Here is a 19,047-nt window from a genome sequence, read left to right on the forward strand (position 1 = left end):
CATGTGTTTAAAAAACAACAAAACAATTAAAACATTGTTCAAATAACACACTTTGAAATGGTTTTATATATTTTATTATAATTTAAAACATTTTTTGTTCACGATAGAGATCTAGTCGTTGGGGTATAACAAGATTAATAATTCAAATGAAATAACTTTTTGTACACTATTAAATTATACATAATTAACAACTTAAATGTTTAAATTATTTTCTAACAATTTCTATTTATATTTTGCAACGTTTGTTAAACTTTATTAAACTTTTGCAAAATAAAGATTTAAAAATCGGTGTTTAAACTATTATTTTGGTTGATTTATTGATATGAAATGTAAAAAATTACATTATTCTCAAATATATTAATATTGAAAACATTAAAAAATAAAAATAATAGAATAATTAAAATAATTAATGTATTTAAATGAATAAATATACTATTTTATTAGTTTTAAATTAATTCCTCTTTTATTATATTTATATTAAAACTTAAATGATCAAAATGTGTTTTAATGTATTATTATTTAATAAATTTCTGACATATAAAATTTACTCATTACTTTAATTTAATTAAAATACAATTTAAATATTAACCGACAAATATAAAACATTCTTACAATTTGAATATTCAATTTCAATTAAATATGTCGACAGTAATATTCTACACAGTTGTATCGATTAATTTTAACAAAAAAAAACAATTAAAAAAGTAGATTAAGTAAAACAATTCGAATTACTGTGTTGTATCTATTTCCTCTTTGCAAATTTCATGTTATAAAAATATTCATTTGAAAACATTTAACTCGTCACTAAACAACAATAAAAAAATTGATTATATAAAAGCGTGTTTTAACTTTGAAAAAATATATGTTCGCTCTTCTTCTTATTACTTTGGCTACAGCAAAATACGCTGTTGTTTCTAACGATAATGGATCTTCTGCGGTATTCAAATTTGGTCAATGCTACTATTTGATGTTAAATAATTACATTAAAATAGAAGAAAATGGTGACAAGGTTAAAGGATACTTGTCTAATAAATGTGGCAATTGGGTTGAACAAGACAGTTCCGAAACTGGGGATTATAAGAGCCAAAGTGACTTGCCAGACTATTACTATGTTCAGTATATATATTCTGATGCAAAGAACTGTGAATTCGGTGAAAGTGATGCTCATCCTCTCGAAGTGTTATATCCACAATGCACTAAAGTTACATCAGTATCTTCTTATTCTGTAAAGGCTGAAATTAAAGACAAAAAGATTACATTGACTACTTATAATACACAAGATTGCACTGGAGCTGCTGATGCTACTACAGAACCCATGACCTATGAACTCGAAAAATGCACAACAGCTGATGAAGAATACTACATGTTTTCCGAAGGTGCATTTGAGGTCTTTGCGTTCCTCGCTCTTTTCATTGCTTTCTTGTTTTAAATTTTAAAACATTTTGCTTTGATTTTTTGTTTTTTTTGTAAAGGTTTACATAATTTTTTAACTTCTTTTTATATCTCTGATTTATTTTCAATAAAAATGTACAAATAGTATTTGGATACAAATTCAATAAAACAAGTAGAGATGGTTGAAGTGAAAAAAAGAACAATTAAGCAAAATTCAAACAATTGTAAAATGTGTTAAAGACCAACAGAAAATAGTCGTACAGCAAGAAAATAGTCGTACACTTGTGATTTTAGTATCAAACAAACCGAAAAATCGGGAATATTTTTTCACATATAAAATTTGACTAAACAATCAGGAAAATGATTGGGTTTTAAAAAATAAAAACCCGACTTTATACAGAAAAATACCTTAAAACAATGTGTACGACTATTTTCTGCTGTACGACAGTTTTCTGGTGCTCTTTATATGTATTTCATTTAAAGAGACATTTAACTGACATTCAACAATATGTTAAAAAATTGTTGTGTGGAAAATCAATTAAAAACAATTTGTATAATAAAAACTTGTTTTTTATTTTAATTTCACATGGTTATATTGTTATTCAGTTTATCAACATTTCAATTGTTTAGCTCTCTCCCATAATCACATTTTTGGTTAATGATAGAACAACTTTGGCATTGTCAACTGTGACTTTTCTTTGAATATCAAAAATTGATTAATTGCCATCACAATTTAAATATAAATCTGATGGATAATACAGTCGTTGAAAATACTTTTTGAATTTTCATTTTCATTTTCTTTAACATAAAAATAATATCTCCAAAAGGAATTATTAAAACAAACACTGTATATTATTTTTAATGTTGATTAACAATGTCAATAAAATAAAATTTTGTTGTGTAAAAAAAACAATAATACAGCATGGACACTCTGCCTTTTGCAAACCTTTATTTTATGCAAGGATTTTATTATTTAATTTATTATTACAAAACCATTTAAATAGTTAAAATAATTTAATTCTAAAAATACCAGACTCTCTGCCTTATGCAAAAAGCTATTTTGATGTTGTTTTTGGATAGATTTGAACGAGAAAACCAGAACTTTAAAACAATACTAATTCAATGTTTAATGTCTCTACACAGCGTTTTTGGCCAACGTAAAGCGGAATCCCCGATACCGGTTTGTATATTCTTTGTTTTGTTTTAAATGGTATAAGATACTTATTACCAGCTGGTCTTGTTGCCAATGGAAATATTATTGCGCAAAAATATGTTAATAACACAAACTATGTCAACAAACTCGCTTTGGACAGCGTTTACTGACTTTCTTACTTTAGCTGGTGTCCAAAACATTGAAATAAGATGGGTTGTCATTGATGATCGTTATAAACGACCACATTCTTACGATGCTTATTGATCTTTACAATTGTTATAATTGTAAAGATCGAATAATTCAAATAATTCTTATATTAATCAAATTATTAAATTATTTAAAATAGCATATGTTTTTTAATAAACTGCTATGAACATGATATAATAATAATATATCACGACATATAAAATATAATTAACATAAATAATATTCTTTATTAAAAAATAATTTATTGTTTATTAATTATGGGGTTTTTTTACACACAATAACAAAATTGAAATCATTTGTTTTTTTTGATTTAATTTTGTGTTTTTTTTACCAATTTTTGGAAAAATCTAAAAATTGTTTATATTATAAAATAATTATATATTATAACATTTTCTTGCATAAGGTAAAGTTTCACATAAGCTAAAATCACCATATTGTACATGTCATCGAAAAGAAAAACTTATTCCACCACCACCTCTAAAAATAGATAAACTTTTTACTATTTGATATAATATGCAACTTATAATTTTAATAAATAAGAATATTAGTAAATATTTCGTCTGGTTCCCGAATTCAAGAAATGCCGAAAAATCACCTCGAGTTAGTGGAAACCAAGTGAGACGGAGCATTGAAAAGAAGGCTCTGAAGGACGCACTCAAACAGTCTGTTTGTGCACCGTTTCACCCACTTTCCAAGTCCTCCCTTGGCGCGGATCCCCCCTGATCCCCCCAAGCGGGGGAATCACATCCGCGTCCACACAGTACGGACAAGGAAGGTGGGTGACATGGAAACGCACAAATAGTATCTGAAAAATGGACTCCCTTTAAAAAACACTTGCGGCAAATATTTTATTTTGGTAAACGGGGTAATGGTGGGAAAGGAAAGTGTCAAATAATTGTCTAATAATTTAACAAAAAAATAATTATTTTATTTTGAAATTATTTAAAAACCCAAACTCAACACGTACAGATAAAGGAAAATATTGGTGACAATGATAAAGTCGGTGACAAATAAATAATGTTTTATAAAACAAAAAATATTATTAACATTTTGATAATGAGTAAATTGAACCAACACTTGTGTCAATCTTTTTGCATATAGTGTTGTACACATTGTAACGCCTTTTTCTTATTATTTAATGAACAATTCACAGAAGATTTTGGCTCTATAACAAAACCGAATAAAAAAAACTCGTTAACTTTAAAGAAATAACACACAACATTAGAATTTAAAAAATAGAAAGAAAACAATCAATCAGCAACAAATAAAATGATTATCTTGTCATTTCGAAATAAAGAGATAGTTTCTCGTAATGTTGAAAGCGCTTCCACCTTTTTATTGATATATAAAGTGTATTTCGACTTGTCAAATGGTTTTAGACCGTTTTTCCTGACAACAGTATTTCCCAATCAAACAACAATGATTAAACTCACAGCCCCAACAACTAAGTTAATCTCGTTAACATTGAAGACCTTGACTCCAAACAAAAAGAGATAATAAATGAGATCTCAGTCTGCCACATCAAAGAAGTGACAGGTCTTATTGTGCTTGATCGATCCAACGAAGGTCTAAATAATCAGATTTTTTCAGAAAAAAAAGAAAAAAACTATGTAAAGAACAAACCCGTTATAATGAATTTGTAAGATTGTTCCCCCTTCTATCATCTCAACTAAACTCGTTGTAATTTAAAGTTTACAATGCCAATGGTTGGAAGAGTATCTTGATTTCTATTGTCTTTGGTTAATTCAAGTGAGTTTTGTGGATGAGGGTTCGTGGTTTCAATGATAATCATTTATTTTTATTATTGAATTTTTTTTAATTAAGATCACTTTTTTCAGAAAAGCTTGAATGTATTATTGCCCTTTTAGTGTTTTTAAAATTTAAAGTCTTTTTTCCCCTTAATTTTTTGGAAAACAACGAAAAATTGCATATGAGTAATGTCACCTACTTTACCTTTATTATCCATTTATTGGGGATCAAAAACCCGGATAAATAGAGTAATACAACTATTGAACTATATACTTCCCCAGAAAAACGGATTATTTATGTTTTGTCACAGACTTTATCCTTCATCTGTATACAGTTTATTGAGATAATTTTTGAAATTATTTACTATCAAAAAAGAAAGATATAAAACACCATATGTAATGGTTATATTAACTATAATTTGTACTCATTAAAAAGAGAAAAACGTTTTTGTTTCATTCGCAAAGAAAAGATTAACATTTTGAATAATGTAAAATATAAGTTAAATATAATTTTATTTCGAATTAACTTTGAATAATTTATTGTTTAATATTCTATAACACTTATTTATAAGCAATGTTTATTTATTAAATTAAAATAAGATAAAACCATTAAAATTAGTTGTTATATACTTATTAATTTTGAAACCAAAATATTTAATAAATTCCAACCAACTTAATGATGTTCATTTCAAATAGTTAGAACAACAAAAAATGTGCCTTTTATTCAACTTTGGAATATATTATCATTACTTACTAAGAATAATCTAAAGGCTAAAATAATTTTGGACATCTATAATTCAACAAATATTCCAATTTTATGTGTGTTAAAACAAAAAACCAAGTCCAACGCATAGACTTAATTCGGTTCACAACACGATAATCATTGGTCTCTACAACATGTTGGGAACAACACTGACATGTTTATGTACTGAGATTATTAAACAATTTTGTTATATTTCCACTGAAATGTTTTCGTTTCAGATATACCAGCAAAACATACTCATTCCGATTCCCCCAAACAAATTTATGAATGCAAGTCATTTGGTTATTGTTCTTCTGTTGATATTTTTTGTTTGAAATGAATTTTTTTAACAAATGGCACACTGACCACGATGAGACATCGTTAACAAAGGGTTTCCATGACTTAATTTTACACGATAAAAGATTTACAATTTTTAAAGACGCAAAAATAATATGAGTTTTCAAATATCAAGAAAGAAACATGATTTGACTTATCTTCCACAAACAATCTATGACATAAGAAAAAAAAACTTACAAAAACCAGACAATCAAACAAGCCAATCAAATTAAAGTTTACTTAGACTCACTTACAGACTTTTCAACTGTGTTGTTTACAGACTAACAAGAGCGTTTTGTTAGATGTTTCTGTATTAACACGTTATCATTATGCGAATATGATAATTCTTGTCTGGTAATCGATGATACGCATTGTACAAATAAGTTTTTTAAACCACTTTTTGCTGTCATTTATAAAAAGAATAACACAGGTAGATTGCTATCGTTTGGGTTTTTAAGAGATTCATTCAAACAAACTTTTGAGGAAAATCTGAAAGAACTTAAAAGTCGTTTTGACGAGAGAGGATTTTCATTGATTGGTTTTTCATGTGGTCGCTCTGAAGCACAATCTTTAGCTCTCTATGCAGTATTATATAAAACACGTAAAAATCAGACATTGTTGGTTGCACATTCACAGGAATTTAGAAAAACATTTTTCTTGTGAAGATGAAATCATTCAGTTGTTTGACTCAATGTTCCGGGAAAACACGAACATTGTTAAAGCCGAAGCACTCTTTTTGCAAAACTTACTTTATTAATCTCAAATAAAAATGTCCATTCTTTTAAAATTAAAGATCAAATGTCTCCAAATGATAACGAAGAATACTTGGACTTCCTAACTCTTGTGTTATCATCAGACATTTTTCCTTTGGAAAACATCAAAAATCGCTCCAATGAATATAAAGTACTTAGAACGCTATTTGATATCAAATACACCTTTTTATTTTCTCAAGTGTGCCAACAACTATATTCCAGTTCAAATTTTGCAGAGGGATTGTTTTCTCATGCCAAAGAACCAATCAGTCGTAAAACAGCAACTTTAATGGAAGTTGTAAAGGCTTTTGTTTTATATACTCGACAACTACAATTAAAAGTAACAACGTTTTCAGAAGAACAGCTAAAAGCACTCAAATTACTTGTCCTAATAAATATGTTAAAAAATATGACTTCTAACGCCGTTGATATACTATTAGACAACTTTGATACTTTTATTTGCATGAGTAAATGTCCAGCCGGCAATGGAAGTAATTGTATGTGTAGAATGTATCAAGAAATTGGAATTCCTTGTAATCATATGATTTATTTTCGAAAAAGAGGTGGGGATGCATTTAATATTTCAAAGTGTCCACCGGGATATTTTAAGGATATCAGAGGTAATAGAAGATTGATTGTGAAAGGCTTGTGTCGCTCACCACTGTTTTCTAAATGTGATTTTTTGAGACAAATCTTATTGTCCTAAAAAGTGTTCACAAAATTAAAATTGTAACAAAAATGGTTTACTCTGTGAAGAAGATGTAAAGAAAAACTGTTTGATTTAACACACAAATTGAAAAGTAAAACAATATTTAAAAAAGTTGTTGGATTGGTTGAATAAATTGATAATTAAAATAAATAAAAACGGTTATATCGAAGACGATATTAAAGATTTTATGATAATCATATGTCCTGGTAAAAAAAACTAAAACATTTAAAAAACCTCGATGAATCGTTGTCAAATAGACGCAAAAAATACAAATATGTGTAAAAAACAAATTAGAAAATGAAAGTAAACCAAAAAAACTAAAAGAAGTTTAGTTTTATAAGTATACAACAACTAATTTTAATGATTTTACAGTCTGAGTTTGTTTAAAAATAATGTTTTTTCGACTGAATTAGTCATTTTTTATAATATTAGTTAGATTTTTTGTTAAAAGGATGTTTTTTAATAAAATAGATTGATTATAATAAATTAGATATAATTTTTGCCAATTAGGAATAATTACCATAATGAGGTAATATTTTTGTTAAATTAGATTTTATTATTATTATTCGAGGTATTATTATAATAAAAATAGGTTGAATTACCAAAACATTAGGTATATTTACGGTAAATAGGTACATTTTTCGAACTTTAGATTTATTTACAAAAATTTTAGGCACAATTTATTTGAGATATTATACATTTATTTTCAATTTAGTCATTATTTAAATTATAAAAAAGTGTTAATTTAATGACCAATCATCACCATGAGTTTTCCATTCTTTAAACAAACGATTCTTTTTTTGCGTTTGTAAAACGTGTGTATTCGCGCTTTTAATGGTGTTGTATAATTTGCAAAGTTGTTTTTTTGGAATCTTTTTCATTTTTTCAATGGGTGGTATGCTTTGATGATGTTATCGAATCGATATTACTGGTTGACTGCTTGTTGATATTGGTGCATTTTGAGTGTAATTCAAATTTTCCTTTGATCTCATCTATTGATGTATTGTAAAGTAAACATGTTGTTTTTGTTTTAATTAAACGATTAAATTGGAAAATATTAAATTAACAAGTTTGAAATTGTAAAAAAAATGTTTACAGTAAAACCTCTCATTAATAGATTAAATGAAAAAATAGAACCCCTCAATAGTGGTTATGAAATTATTTTCCCATAATAAGTGTTTTTATAATTGATTATTTGAAACTTCTCTTAATGAAGGGATTCTCTTTATGGGTAATAAACTAATGAGAGATTTTAATGTATTAAAATTTGTCGAAATAATTATATAATTTATACTGACAAATTTAAATAATGACTAAATTGAAAATAAATGTATAATATCTCAAATAAATTGTGCCTAAAATTTTTGTAAATAAATCTAAAGTTCGAAAAATGTACCTATTTACCGTAAATATACCTAATGTTTTGGTAATTCAACCTATTTTTATTATAATAATACCTCGAATAATAATAATAAAATCTAATTTAACAAAAATATTACCTCATTATGGTAATTATTCCTAATTGGCAAAAATTATATCTAATTTATTATAATCAATCTATTTTATTAAAAAACATCCTTTTAACAAAAAATCTAACTAATATTATAAAAAATGACTAATTCAGTCGAAAAAACATTATTTTTAAACAAACTCAGACTGTATTTAATTTTAATTTAATAAATAAACATTGCTTGTAAACACGTGTCATATAATATTAACCTTAGGAAGAGAAATCTCGATATTTTATATCAAGATTGGATATTTATAATTAAATCACTTTTTTTATGAATAAAAAACAAAAAATAAAAAAAACAAAAAACAAAATGGAAAAATAAGAAACCGAGGAGTCAGATGGTTTTGATAGTGACAATGTTTCAAAGGACAAAGGTTATGTAGAAAATTACCAGGATGAGATCAACAAATTTGGATGACTTTTATACATATCCTTTGTTTTCAATTACCATCGTTTTACATTTTAAACATTTTGATACAAACAAGACTTTCCCAAACAGAGCAAACATAATTAATAAAATATATGGGTTTTGACATTACCATGAAACGTCTAGAAAACAAGTACATCAAAACCATTAGAGGAAAAATCTGAATATTGTCACGACTGCAAACAAAAAAACAACTACTTGTTGCGACATTCGCAACGCAAATCATGTAGTGATTGCAATCGCGTTTGATGTGGTGAATGGTTCAAAATGAATGCTTGAATTTATTGTTATACATTTTGTTTTTTTTGTTTACAAAAAGATCTGGATAGAAAATATCCAGTTTTCCCTTTCCAGCAAAAAAAAATTCAACAAAAACGAGTGACTTCCTAAGGTTAAACAATAAATTATTTAAAGTTAATTCGAAATAAAATTATATTTAACTTATATTTTACATTATTTAAAATGTTAATTTTATTTTGTGAATGAAACCAAAACGTTTTTCTCTTTTTAATGAGTACAAATTATAGTTAATATAACCATTACATATGGTATTTTATATATTTCTTTTTTGATAGTAAATAATTTAAAAAGAATCTTTCTCAATAAATTGTATACGTGTTGGGTTTAAGTTTAAATCTTATTCATCATTGTGTTTCTGGTAAAGTTTTTAGTGATCCGGAAAGTGATAAATGTGTTGATTGTTTGATATTCGATGCAAACTATGTTGAGTGTGCATTAAATGGAGAAAGAAAATGTGTTAAATGTCGAGAGAATAGTGGGTTTTATTTATTAAATGGGAATTGTGTTGCTTGTGATTCAACTTGCAAGCCAAATACATGTGACTCGACAACGGAATTTTGTTCACGATGTTTGTTAAATTACACAATAACTTCTCCAATATCAAAAGTCTGTATTAAGTCTTCTGAATTTGATTCATGCTGTTCAAAATGTGCAGTTGATAATGCAAGAAAATGTGAATTGTGTTCAAGTGGAAAATATCCAAAAGAATCCGAAAACTACAAGTGTGGTTATTGTGATTGGTCATGTGGTGGAATGTGCAATGGTTCTACAGGTGTATATACCAGTTGTTCGTTGAATTTTCTTTTTTTCAACTACAAATAATTTAGTGTGTGATTCATGCTCATCTTTTGATTTAAATTGTTTGAAGTGTGATTCGACATATCAGAGAAAATGCAGTGTGTGTCGACCAAGCGGAATGTATCCAAGCGACTCAACATACACGTGTGTCTCATGTGATGCTACATGCAATGGTAACTGCGATCAAACAACAGGCAAGTGCACTGGGTGTATCAACAATTATGTGTTTGAAGCAACTAAGAGTCGTGTGTGTGATGCTTGCAAATCGTTTGATCAAAATTGCAAGATATGTTCATCTGATTACAACAGAAAATGTGTTGAGTGTGAGAGTGGATACTATCCAAATCAAAGTGGGGTCTGTGTATTTTGTAACACAACTATCACAAACTGTAAATCATGTAATTCAAGAGAAAACAAGTGCTTGTCGTGTCAAGACCCGTATTATTTGTCAAACCAAACTAGTCTGAGTTGTGCTTCTGGAACTTATAAAAAAACTGAAACATCATGCGAGAAGTGTTACATTGGCATCCCAAATTGTCAAGCGTGCTCAACTAAAACGGTTGGAATTCCTGTTTGTATCACGTGTTATTCACCTTATCAAATTAATACTCAAACCAGTGTTTGTGATTCTTGTGGAACAAACGCATTTTACAACGCCACAACAAAGAAGTGCGAAAATAATGGGGGTGGCTGTTTGACTGTTTCGATTCAAGAACAGTGTTTAAGTTGTTCAGATGGATATTATCTGTCAAATAACAAATGTGTATCGGCAACCAAATGTGTGGACAAATCAACACTTTCGAAAGTATCATGTGAGTGTTCAGATCAAATATCAGTTGGATCGGACTGCCAAAGCACTCCATCAAAATGTATATATCAAAGAAACTTCATAAATCAAAAAGAATGCATTCAATGCGAAGATAATAACATTGTTAATGAAAAGACTTGCAATTCTGTTTCAAATGTATTGACTCGAAATAATGTCATTTTTGCATGCGAAAAAGGTAAATATTTGAATGAAAACAATCAATGTGTAACGTGTAAAAACAACTCGTCGATTTGTATGAATTACAAATCAAAAAGTTTAGTACTGTCATGTGCCAATAATTCAATTTATAACGTTGAAACCATGAATTGCACAAATGAAAACAATTGTTTAAAATACGGCAAAAATTATTGTTCGAAATGTGTTGATGTAAACATGGAACTTAAATATGGCAAATGCTCGGTGTGTTCTGTTCCAAATTGTAATAACTGTGAAGGTGGAAAGTGCAAGAAATGTAACAAAAATTATGTAATCCAAACAAATGGGTTTTGCGTTGAACAAAGTGAAGTTGGTTGTGTCAAAGCTTATGGTTTTGTTTGTTCACAGTGTGCCGAGGGGTTTTACTTGATTGACTCGCTTAACAATGAAGGAAAATACAATTTTTGTATTCCAATTACTACCACTCAAATAGACCACTGTAAATACTCACTGATTTTACAATCAATATGTGTTGAATGTTTGGATTCTTTCAAACTAAAGAATGGAAAATGTTCAGAAAATTTCATTGATGACGAAAACGATGAAAACAATTTAACCAACACAAAACAAGAAATAAAAGGTGTTGAAGTTTCATGTTTCAGTCGTAATAACAAAGGGTGTGAAAGATGCAATTCTGGTTATCATTACAACAATAGTGAATGTAAAATGTGTTCGAATCACTGTGATAATTGTTACAACACAACTTATTGTTTATCGTGCGATCCACAGTATTACTTGTCATCAACCTTTACATGTGAACCACTCGGCGATTTATTCACAAAATGTGCATTGACACTGCCGACGGGTGGTGGATGTGCTATTTGCAAAGACCAGTACTTCAAACAAGAAGCTGATTGTATTTCTTGTGATGAGTCATGTGGTACTTGTGTTGATAGTACTACTTGTTTGAGTTGTCAAACTGAATATTTCAAACTTCCAGGAAGTAAAAGTAAATTATGGGTATCATATGACAATTTGACTAATTGTGAAACAAAAACACTGATTGGGTGTCTGTGGTGTGAAAATGGATATTACGTGGATAATTACATCTGCAAAACCCGTTCTGATAACTGCATCTCATGTGACAACTATCAAAATTGTAAAAGCTGTGTAGAAAACGATTATGTGTTGGTTGACTCGCAGTGTGTGGATTACAAAAGTGTCGAGTTTTGTTTGTCTGCAAACAATTCAAAGTGCACAGAATGTGAAGGATTTCACGAACCAAGTGATGCTGGTGATTATTGCGTCAAAGAGACAAATTATGGGTTGGTTGTTGGTGCGCCAATGACAGTCACTTTTGTGATCATAGTGTTTATTGTTGCTATTATAATGGTAATCATATCGATGATACAAAAGAGAAAACAGAAGAAAAAAGAGCAGAACATTTGCAACTTTAAGATGAGTCGGTCCAATATTGAGATGATGAATTTGAGTGCGAATTTAGTAACAAACAAGACAACACTGAAATTTGATTTAGACGACAACGAATTACTAAAAATTGACATTGAGACAAGAGATTTGATATGTATTGGGAATGTGTCTAAAAGTAACTTGAAAGTTCAATTCAGTGTGATGGAAGGGTGTGACTATTATGAAATACGAAGTGTGCCACCACTTGTGACATTGAAGCCTGGATATGCTTGTGAGTTTGAGATTTTCATCAAGCCGCTGTGTACTTGTGTTACTAAAGAACATGTGGCAATCACGTCGTTAAATATAACAACTGGTGTCATTGAAAACGCTAAAGTTGAAATCGAAATCGAAACAGAACAAACAACCAAATTGAATTACAGAGAAATCATAGAAGACGAGAAGCTTGGCGAAGGCAGTTTTGGAATTGTCTACAAAGGGCAATACAGAGGAGTTTGTGTTGCTATAAAAAAGATGAAACAACTTGATAACAATGAAAATGGTCTTTTAGAATTTGAAAAAGAAGTTGCCATGCTAGACAAGTTCCGATGTGATTACATCATCCACTTCTATGGTGCTGTATTTATACCCAACAAGGTCTGTATGGTCACCGAATTTGCAGGATTTGGAAGTTTACAAGACTTGATGAAACACAAAAAGAGTGATGAAATTGATATGAAGTTGCGAACCAAATTGTTACTAGACGCATCGATTGGTATTCAATATTTACACGAGAATGGAATTTTACACAGAGACATCAAACCAGACAACTTCCTTGTGTTATCACTTGATGTAAATGAAAAAATAAATGCTAAATTGACTGACTTTGGGTCATCAAGAAATGTCAATATGTTGCAAACTAATATGACATTCACGAAGGGAATTGGCACACCAATTTACATGGCGCCTGAAATTTTAAAACAGGAGAAGTACAAGAAGAGTGCTGATATTTATTCTTTTGCAATGACTATGTATGAGTGTTTCAGGTGGAAAGATGCTTATGACAAAATAGAATTCAAGTACCCATGGAAAATCGCAGACTTTGTAACTGGTGGAAATCGTCTTAATAAATCCGAATTACTTAATGATGAACAATATGAATTAATAACAAAATGTTGGGCTCATGACAAAGAAGAAAGAACTAATATTGAAACCATTAGAGAAAAGCTTGAAAATATGATTAAGTGATTGATTATAAAGTTATGTATTTAACATGTACAAATTAAAAATTTTAAATAAACATTATAATTTAAAACGGGTTTTGTTTTTTGTATTTTTTGTGTTCTTATTATATATTCTAATTTTTATTGTCTCAATATATATTCGAATAACATAAAATCGTCATACTTTATTTTATTAATATTAAACCATTTAGTTTAAATGAATAAGTTTAAAAAATAACAAATAATTTACATTTTTATTGATTCAAATTTTAAAAATTAAAAAAATAACAAATTAATAAGACATTTTTTAGATTAATTATTTGCCTAACTATATTTATTTTCTAAGTAAAAAAAACATGATTATCAACAAAAATAGATTTATTGTGATTGCTGTTATAAAATAGTTAAATTTTTACCAAATTAATTCCTATCACTCAGTGTTTTCTTTACAAAACCTTAAAACTATGATTGAGTATAAATTTATTATTTGCTGGCTTGTTTTATCAATCTGTAATTTTTGTAATTTATAGTTAGCTATTATAAAACAAAAACATATTTTCAATATTATTTGATATTTATGATAAATTAAAATATCATAATAATATAGTAAAAATATTTATATAAAATAGAATGATAAATAACCATTTTATTATTTCAAAAATTCAATTTAGTTAACATCTAACTATGATGTTAACAAAATATCAATAACATGAAATATATTATTTGCACATTTTTAACATATGTTTGTTGTTTTCAAATTACAAAAACCGAAAAGTGTATTTTGATTTAATTAAAAAAAGGATTTTTTGTTTCGACCGACACACATTAAACAGTCTGAAAATTCAGATTATTTATATCAAGATAAATTTGATGACTATAATATTATGAAAAATTTCAATTACACATTTTAAAAAAAACTATAATAAAAATATTTTTTTAAAAAATATTGCCGTGGAATTTTATCCCTCTTTGCAAATAACTTGTTATTATAATCACTAACCGTGTTTTGGTAACCGAACTTTATTTTAAAAACCTGATTATATAAAAACGCGTTTTAACTTGGAAAATATATATGTTTGCTCTTCTTCTTGTAACTTTGGCTACAGCAAAATACGCTGTTGTTTCTAACCTTGATGGATCTACTGCAGTCTACAAATTTGATCAATGCTACTATATGATGTTAAACAATTACGTTAAGTTTGAAGAAAATGGTGACAAGGTTAAAGGATACGTGTCTAATAAATGTGGCAATTGGGTCGAACAAGCCAGTGCCTCGTCTGGTGATATTGAAATTAAAAGTGACTTGCCAGACTATTACTTTGTTCAATATTTTTATAACGATGCCGATAATTGTGAATTCGGTGAAAGTGATGCTCATCCTCTCGAAAACTTATATCCACAATGTACCAAAATTACATTAGTATCTACTTATTCTATAAAGGCTGAAATTAAAGACAAAATGATTACATTAACTCCTTATAATTCAGAAGATTGCACTGGAGATGTTTATACCGCATATACCTCCGTGACCTATGAACTCGAAAAATGCACAAGTGTAAATAACATGAACTACATGTTTTCTGAAGGTGCATTTGAGGTCTTTGCGTTCCTCGCTCTTTTCATTGCTTTCTTGTTTTAAATTTTAAAACATTTTGCTTTGATTTTTTGTTTTTTTTGTAAAGGTTTACATAATTTTTTAACTTCTTTTTATATCTCTGATTTATTGGTTTATAACTTTGTTTTATAACACTGTTTAGTCAAAACACTTATTTGTCGTTTTTAAAACAATGAAATTAATTTGTCATAATTATAATATTATGTTAAACTATTCCAAACTTATTTGTTAATATTTTCCAACATTATATATATAGTAATAATTCTTGAAATTTTTGAATTTCCTTATTTCAAATTAAATGAATAAATATGGTTTTCCACCGACTTTATTGTTATTTATAAATTCAATTTATTTTTTAAAATAAATAAAAAAAATTAGTAAACCATTTTGCTCATTCTATTTTTATCATGAAAATACCCACATCAGTGTATTATATTTCTAATTATCGTTCTATCGTTAATACAATTAAAAAAGTAGTTAATTTGTTCGACTTTTGAAAATATAAAACCTTTTTTATATATCATCCAAAAATATATTCAATCCAAATCATTTAATCTGTACACAACAAATTTCTGTATATTAAAGATTACAGACCCATCCACGCCACAAATCGTTTGAGTGCAATTTTTGTAATCAAATGATGATTGTGCGCACTTGCAAACGACTTTTTTGTTTGTATTGTTGTAAACGACATTAATATCTCCACACCCAACATCAAAAAACTTGGTGCTGCATTTTACACCAACTGAAAATGCCCAATCGAAATTTTCTGCTTTAATTTTATACATTTTGTAATTGTTGTCTCCATTATCTCTCATTTGGAATATAAAACAGTCTTCATCAAATGCATAGTCCGTCGTTTTATCAACTTTTTTAGTCACAACAACACCAAACACATTCTGTTCATAGAGCAGTGCAATGACAAACCCATTCCCTTCATGAAAACACTCTCGAAGTTTAACACTACAACTTTTTAAATTATTTTTATAAGTGAAAATTAGATCACCAACACTCCTCCCACTCCATTTGTGTATTTGTTCCTTTTCTTTTTTATTTAAAAGGACTTCACAATTTTCGCTTTCAATTTTGTCGTTGACATTTGTTTTTACGTGATATTTGCAAGGGGGTTCTTTGTTAGATTCATTGCTGTGATATTCCAATATTTGTTCTTCTACTTCAGACGAACTGATGTTTAAGTCAATCACGTTACTATCAGTAATAGTATTTTTACTATTATTAATAGTATTTTTACTATCTTCTTTTGGTGACTGAGTAACTACGATTTGCTGTGTTGTATTTTCAGAAGTGTTGTTTGTAGACTCTTCTTTAAACAACGGCTGTGGGTTGAATAACACAGAAGGTCGCATCAGCTCTCTAATTGCAAACTCTCGTTGTGCAAAGTCGTTTTGTATTTCAGTCTTACGGAATGTGTTTCTCTCAAGCTCGTTGTCACAACGGACTTTTTCTGCTTGTAAAAGAAGGTTGAGAGTATTGTCTCTAAATGTAACAATATCAACACCATCTTGTTCGCATTGGGTTTTCATCATTTCTAGCAAATTGATCAAATCTAATAGTTTTGATAAGCAATTTGTTATTTCTTTTAACAAGTTAATGCACTTTGTTTCATTAATTTTTTCGATGTCAAGACTCGCAGTAATTTTTTCAATGGATTTGTCAAGGTTTAAACCATCAATAGAATTTGGTAAAACTAGTTTAGGTGATGAAACGTGTGTTTCCATAGTTGCTTTAAGTTTTACTATACTGTGGTCAATGTCTGAATTGTAATTTCTGAAATAATTATATACGCCATTTTCTTTCATTTGAATAATTAACAAGTTCTTTTTGATTATAATTATACAAAATTATATTCATCTTTTGAATATTTATAAAAACATTTTTCTTATTTAATAATAACAATTTCTAATAAATAATAAAATTATTTTATTCATCAAGTTATATATTTTAAATTTTTTTTTTCGTTATTTATTCATTTTATCATTAAAAAATATTATTTTTTAAATAATAGTTTTTATTATATAATTTTTACCAATACAAGTGACTTAAAAAAGTCGAATAGTTGTTCGGAGACTTTATGGTTTCTTTGAAAATATCCAAATTTTTAGTTGTCTTAAAATTCCTTGACCTAAATAATTAGTCGAAATACTATTCATCATACCATTTTAATGTTAAAACAATTAAATAAATTTCAACTATATTTATTTAATATAATTATTATCAATATAATTATTATTAAAAAATGAAATGAAAAAATACCTTCTCAATTATATCTTCTCAAATCATTTTTAAAATGATATTTATTTGAAAATAATATTACAAATTATAACAATTGTTGTGTTTTTACACATTTTTGAGACTATAATGAATATGGTATAATTTATTTAAGTTATTATTTACTTTGTTCAAGATATAGGCTACTTTAAAAAAACTGAATAAGTCGCCGACTATTGAGTAATTTCAAAAGTAGCCGAACAGTCATAAGACTAAATAAATGTAAAAAGTAAAATATATATTTAACAAACTTTAACCTAAATACAATTATTAAAATAAATTTGAATCTCTTTGTTTTATTTGATAATTTTATATATATGTTTCATTTAATTTTTAATGTAATTTATAAAAATTACATTTTCTGACAATTATTTGGTCAATTGGATAATTTTTACAATTATAATGTGAAGAAAGCAAAAATATAACCGAATAAAAACGATAAATAGAACATTCTCTGCAACCCCATTTTAAACCCACAAATATCCATTTTTATTATTCTAAATATTTTCATTTAATTTTTGTTGTTCATAATCATGTTAACTTATTTTGTCGATCATGAAATAATATATTATTTATTTTTTTTGTTATTTGGAGCGTAATAAATAATCATAACATGTATTAATCAATAAAAATTGATTTAATTTCTTTTGTTGTTTTTCTTCGAGTTGATTGTATTTTGGGCAAATTTGTTGTTTTTAGTATTTGGTTTTGGAAGTCTGGTTTTATTCATTTTGTGTTGGATTGGTTTTGGCGTTCTTTTCTTGTTTGAATTTAATCTTCTTCTTAATTTGCTGAAATTTATTTTCTTTGCTTTTGGTAAGTTTTTCGCTTTGTTTTTCAAAGTAATTTCTTTTCTGTGTTGTTTTCTATTTTGCAATTGTTTTCCCCTTTTACCCATCAAGTTATTATTTCTGTTGGTCATTTTTTTCGTATTTCTTGGTGTTCTATTTTTACGATTTGTCAACTTTCTATTTTTAGAAATCAGCTGTTTTTTGTTGTTATTTTTCTTGTCGTCCTTCTTCCTCTGATTATTTGGTTTAGTTTGTTTCTGTTGTTTAGGTTGTACAGCATTACTTTTATTTTTCTGATCTTTAGAGCCTTTCAAGTCTTTTTTATCTTTTTCTTTACCGTTCTTTTTATACCATTTCCACAACTTTCCACCTTGTTTTCCTATCTTTTTACCTTGTTTCCACTCCTCTTTAGTCATTCTTCCACCAGTCTTTGAGTTTCCAGTCATTGCAGTTGTCGCTTTATCCAAAGTGTTATATATCGTGTTATCCACCCATTTCTTCCCATCTTTTAACGCTTCTTTTCCTTGGTCGTACAGTTGTCCAACTCGTCCAATTGGTGAATTTTTGATTCCATCTCTGATTCCAGAAGTTTTATCATCGACCCAATTTCCGAGTTTATTTACCTTTTCTTTACCTTTGTCGTATAAAGCAGAAATATCTGGTCCAACTACATCCCGT

General features: G+C 27.8%; 5 protein-coding genes across 5 annotated transcripts; 3 read left to right on the forward strand and 2 right to left on the reverse strand.

Moving 5' to 3' along the window:
- Positions 1–9,708: 9,708 nt before the first annotated feature.
- On the forward strand, positions 9,709–10,101 carry EIN_528980 (hypothetical protein; the record flags this gene model as incomplete). Its single annotated transcript, XM_004184799.1, has 1 exon — positions 9,709–10,101. A coding segment is annotated over one exon (393 nt), but the record flags the coding sequence as incomplete, so codon positions are not given.
- Positions 10,102–10,195: 94 nt separating this feature from the next.
- Positions 10,196–13,699, forward strand: EIN_528990 (protein serine/threonine kinase, putative; the record flags this gene model as incomplete). Its single annotated transcript, XM_004184800.1, has 1 exon — positions 10,196–13,699. One exon carries the CDS (start codon positions 10,196–10,198, stop codon positions 13,697–13,699), a length of 3,504 nt encoding a protein of 1,167 aa, XP_004184848.1.
- A 1,047-nt stretch (positions 13,700–14,746) lies between these two features.
- On the forward strand, positions 14,747–15,313 carry EIN_529000 (hypothetical protein; the record flags this gene model as incomplete). Its single annotated transcript, XM_004184801.1, has 1 exon — positions 14,747–15,313. One exon carries the CDS (start codon positions 14,747–14,749, stop codon positions 15,311–15,313), a length of 567 nt encoding a protein of 188 aa, XP_004184849.1.
- A 512-nt stretch (positions 15,314–15,825) lies between these two features.
- On the reverse strand, positions 15,826–16,833 carry EIN_529010 (hypothetical protein; the record flags this gene model as incomplete). Its single annotated transcript, XM_004184802.1, has 1 exon — positions 15,826–16,833. One exon carries the CDS (start codon positions 16,831–16,833, stop codon positions 15,826–15,828), a length of 1,008 nt encoding a protein of 335 aa, XP_004184850.1.
- A 1,382-nt stretch (positions 16,834–18,215) lies between these two features.
- On the reverse strand, positions 18,216–18,967 carry EIN_529020 (hypothetical protein; the record flags this gene model as incomplete). The annotated part of the gene is made up of 2 exons (XM_004184803.1): positions 18,216–18,874; positions 18,904–18,967. 2 exons carry the CDS (start codon positions 18,965–18,967, stop codon positions 18,216–18,218), a joined length of 723 nt encoding a protein of 240 aa, XP_004184851.1.
- Between the last annotated feature and the right edge of the window lie 80 nt (positions 18,968–19,047).

This window comes from Entamoeba invadens (genome assembly GCF_000330505.1).
Source record: "Entamoeba invadens IP1 unplaced genomic scaffold scaff_1105074726257, whole genome shotgun sequence".
Taxonomy (NCBI): Eukaryota; Evosea; order Mastigamoebida; family Endamoebidae; genus Entamoeba; species Entamoeba invadens.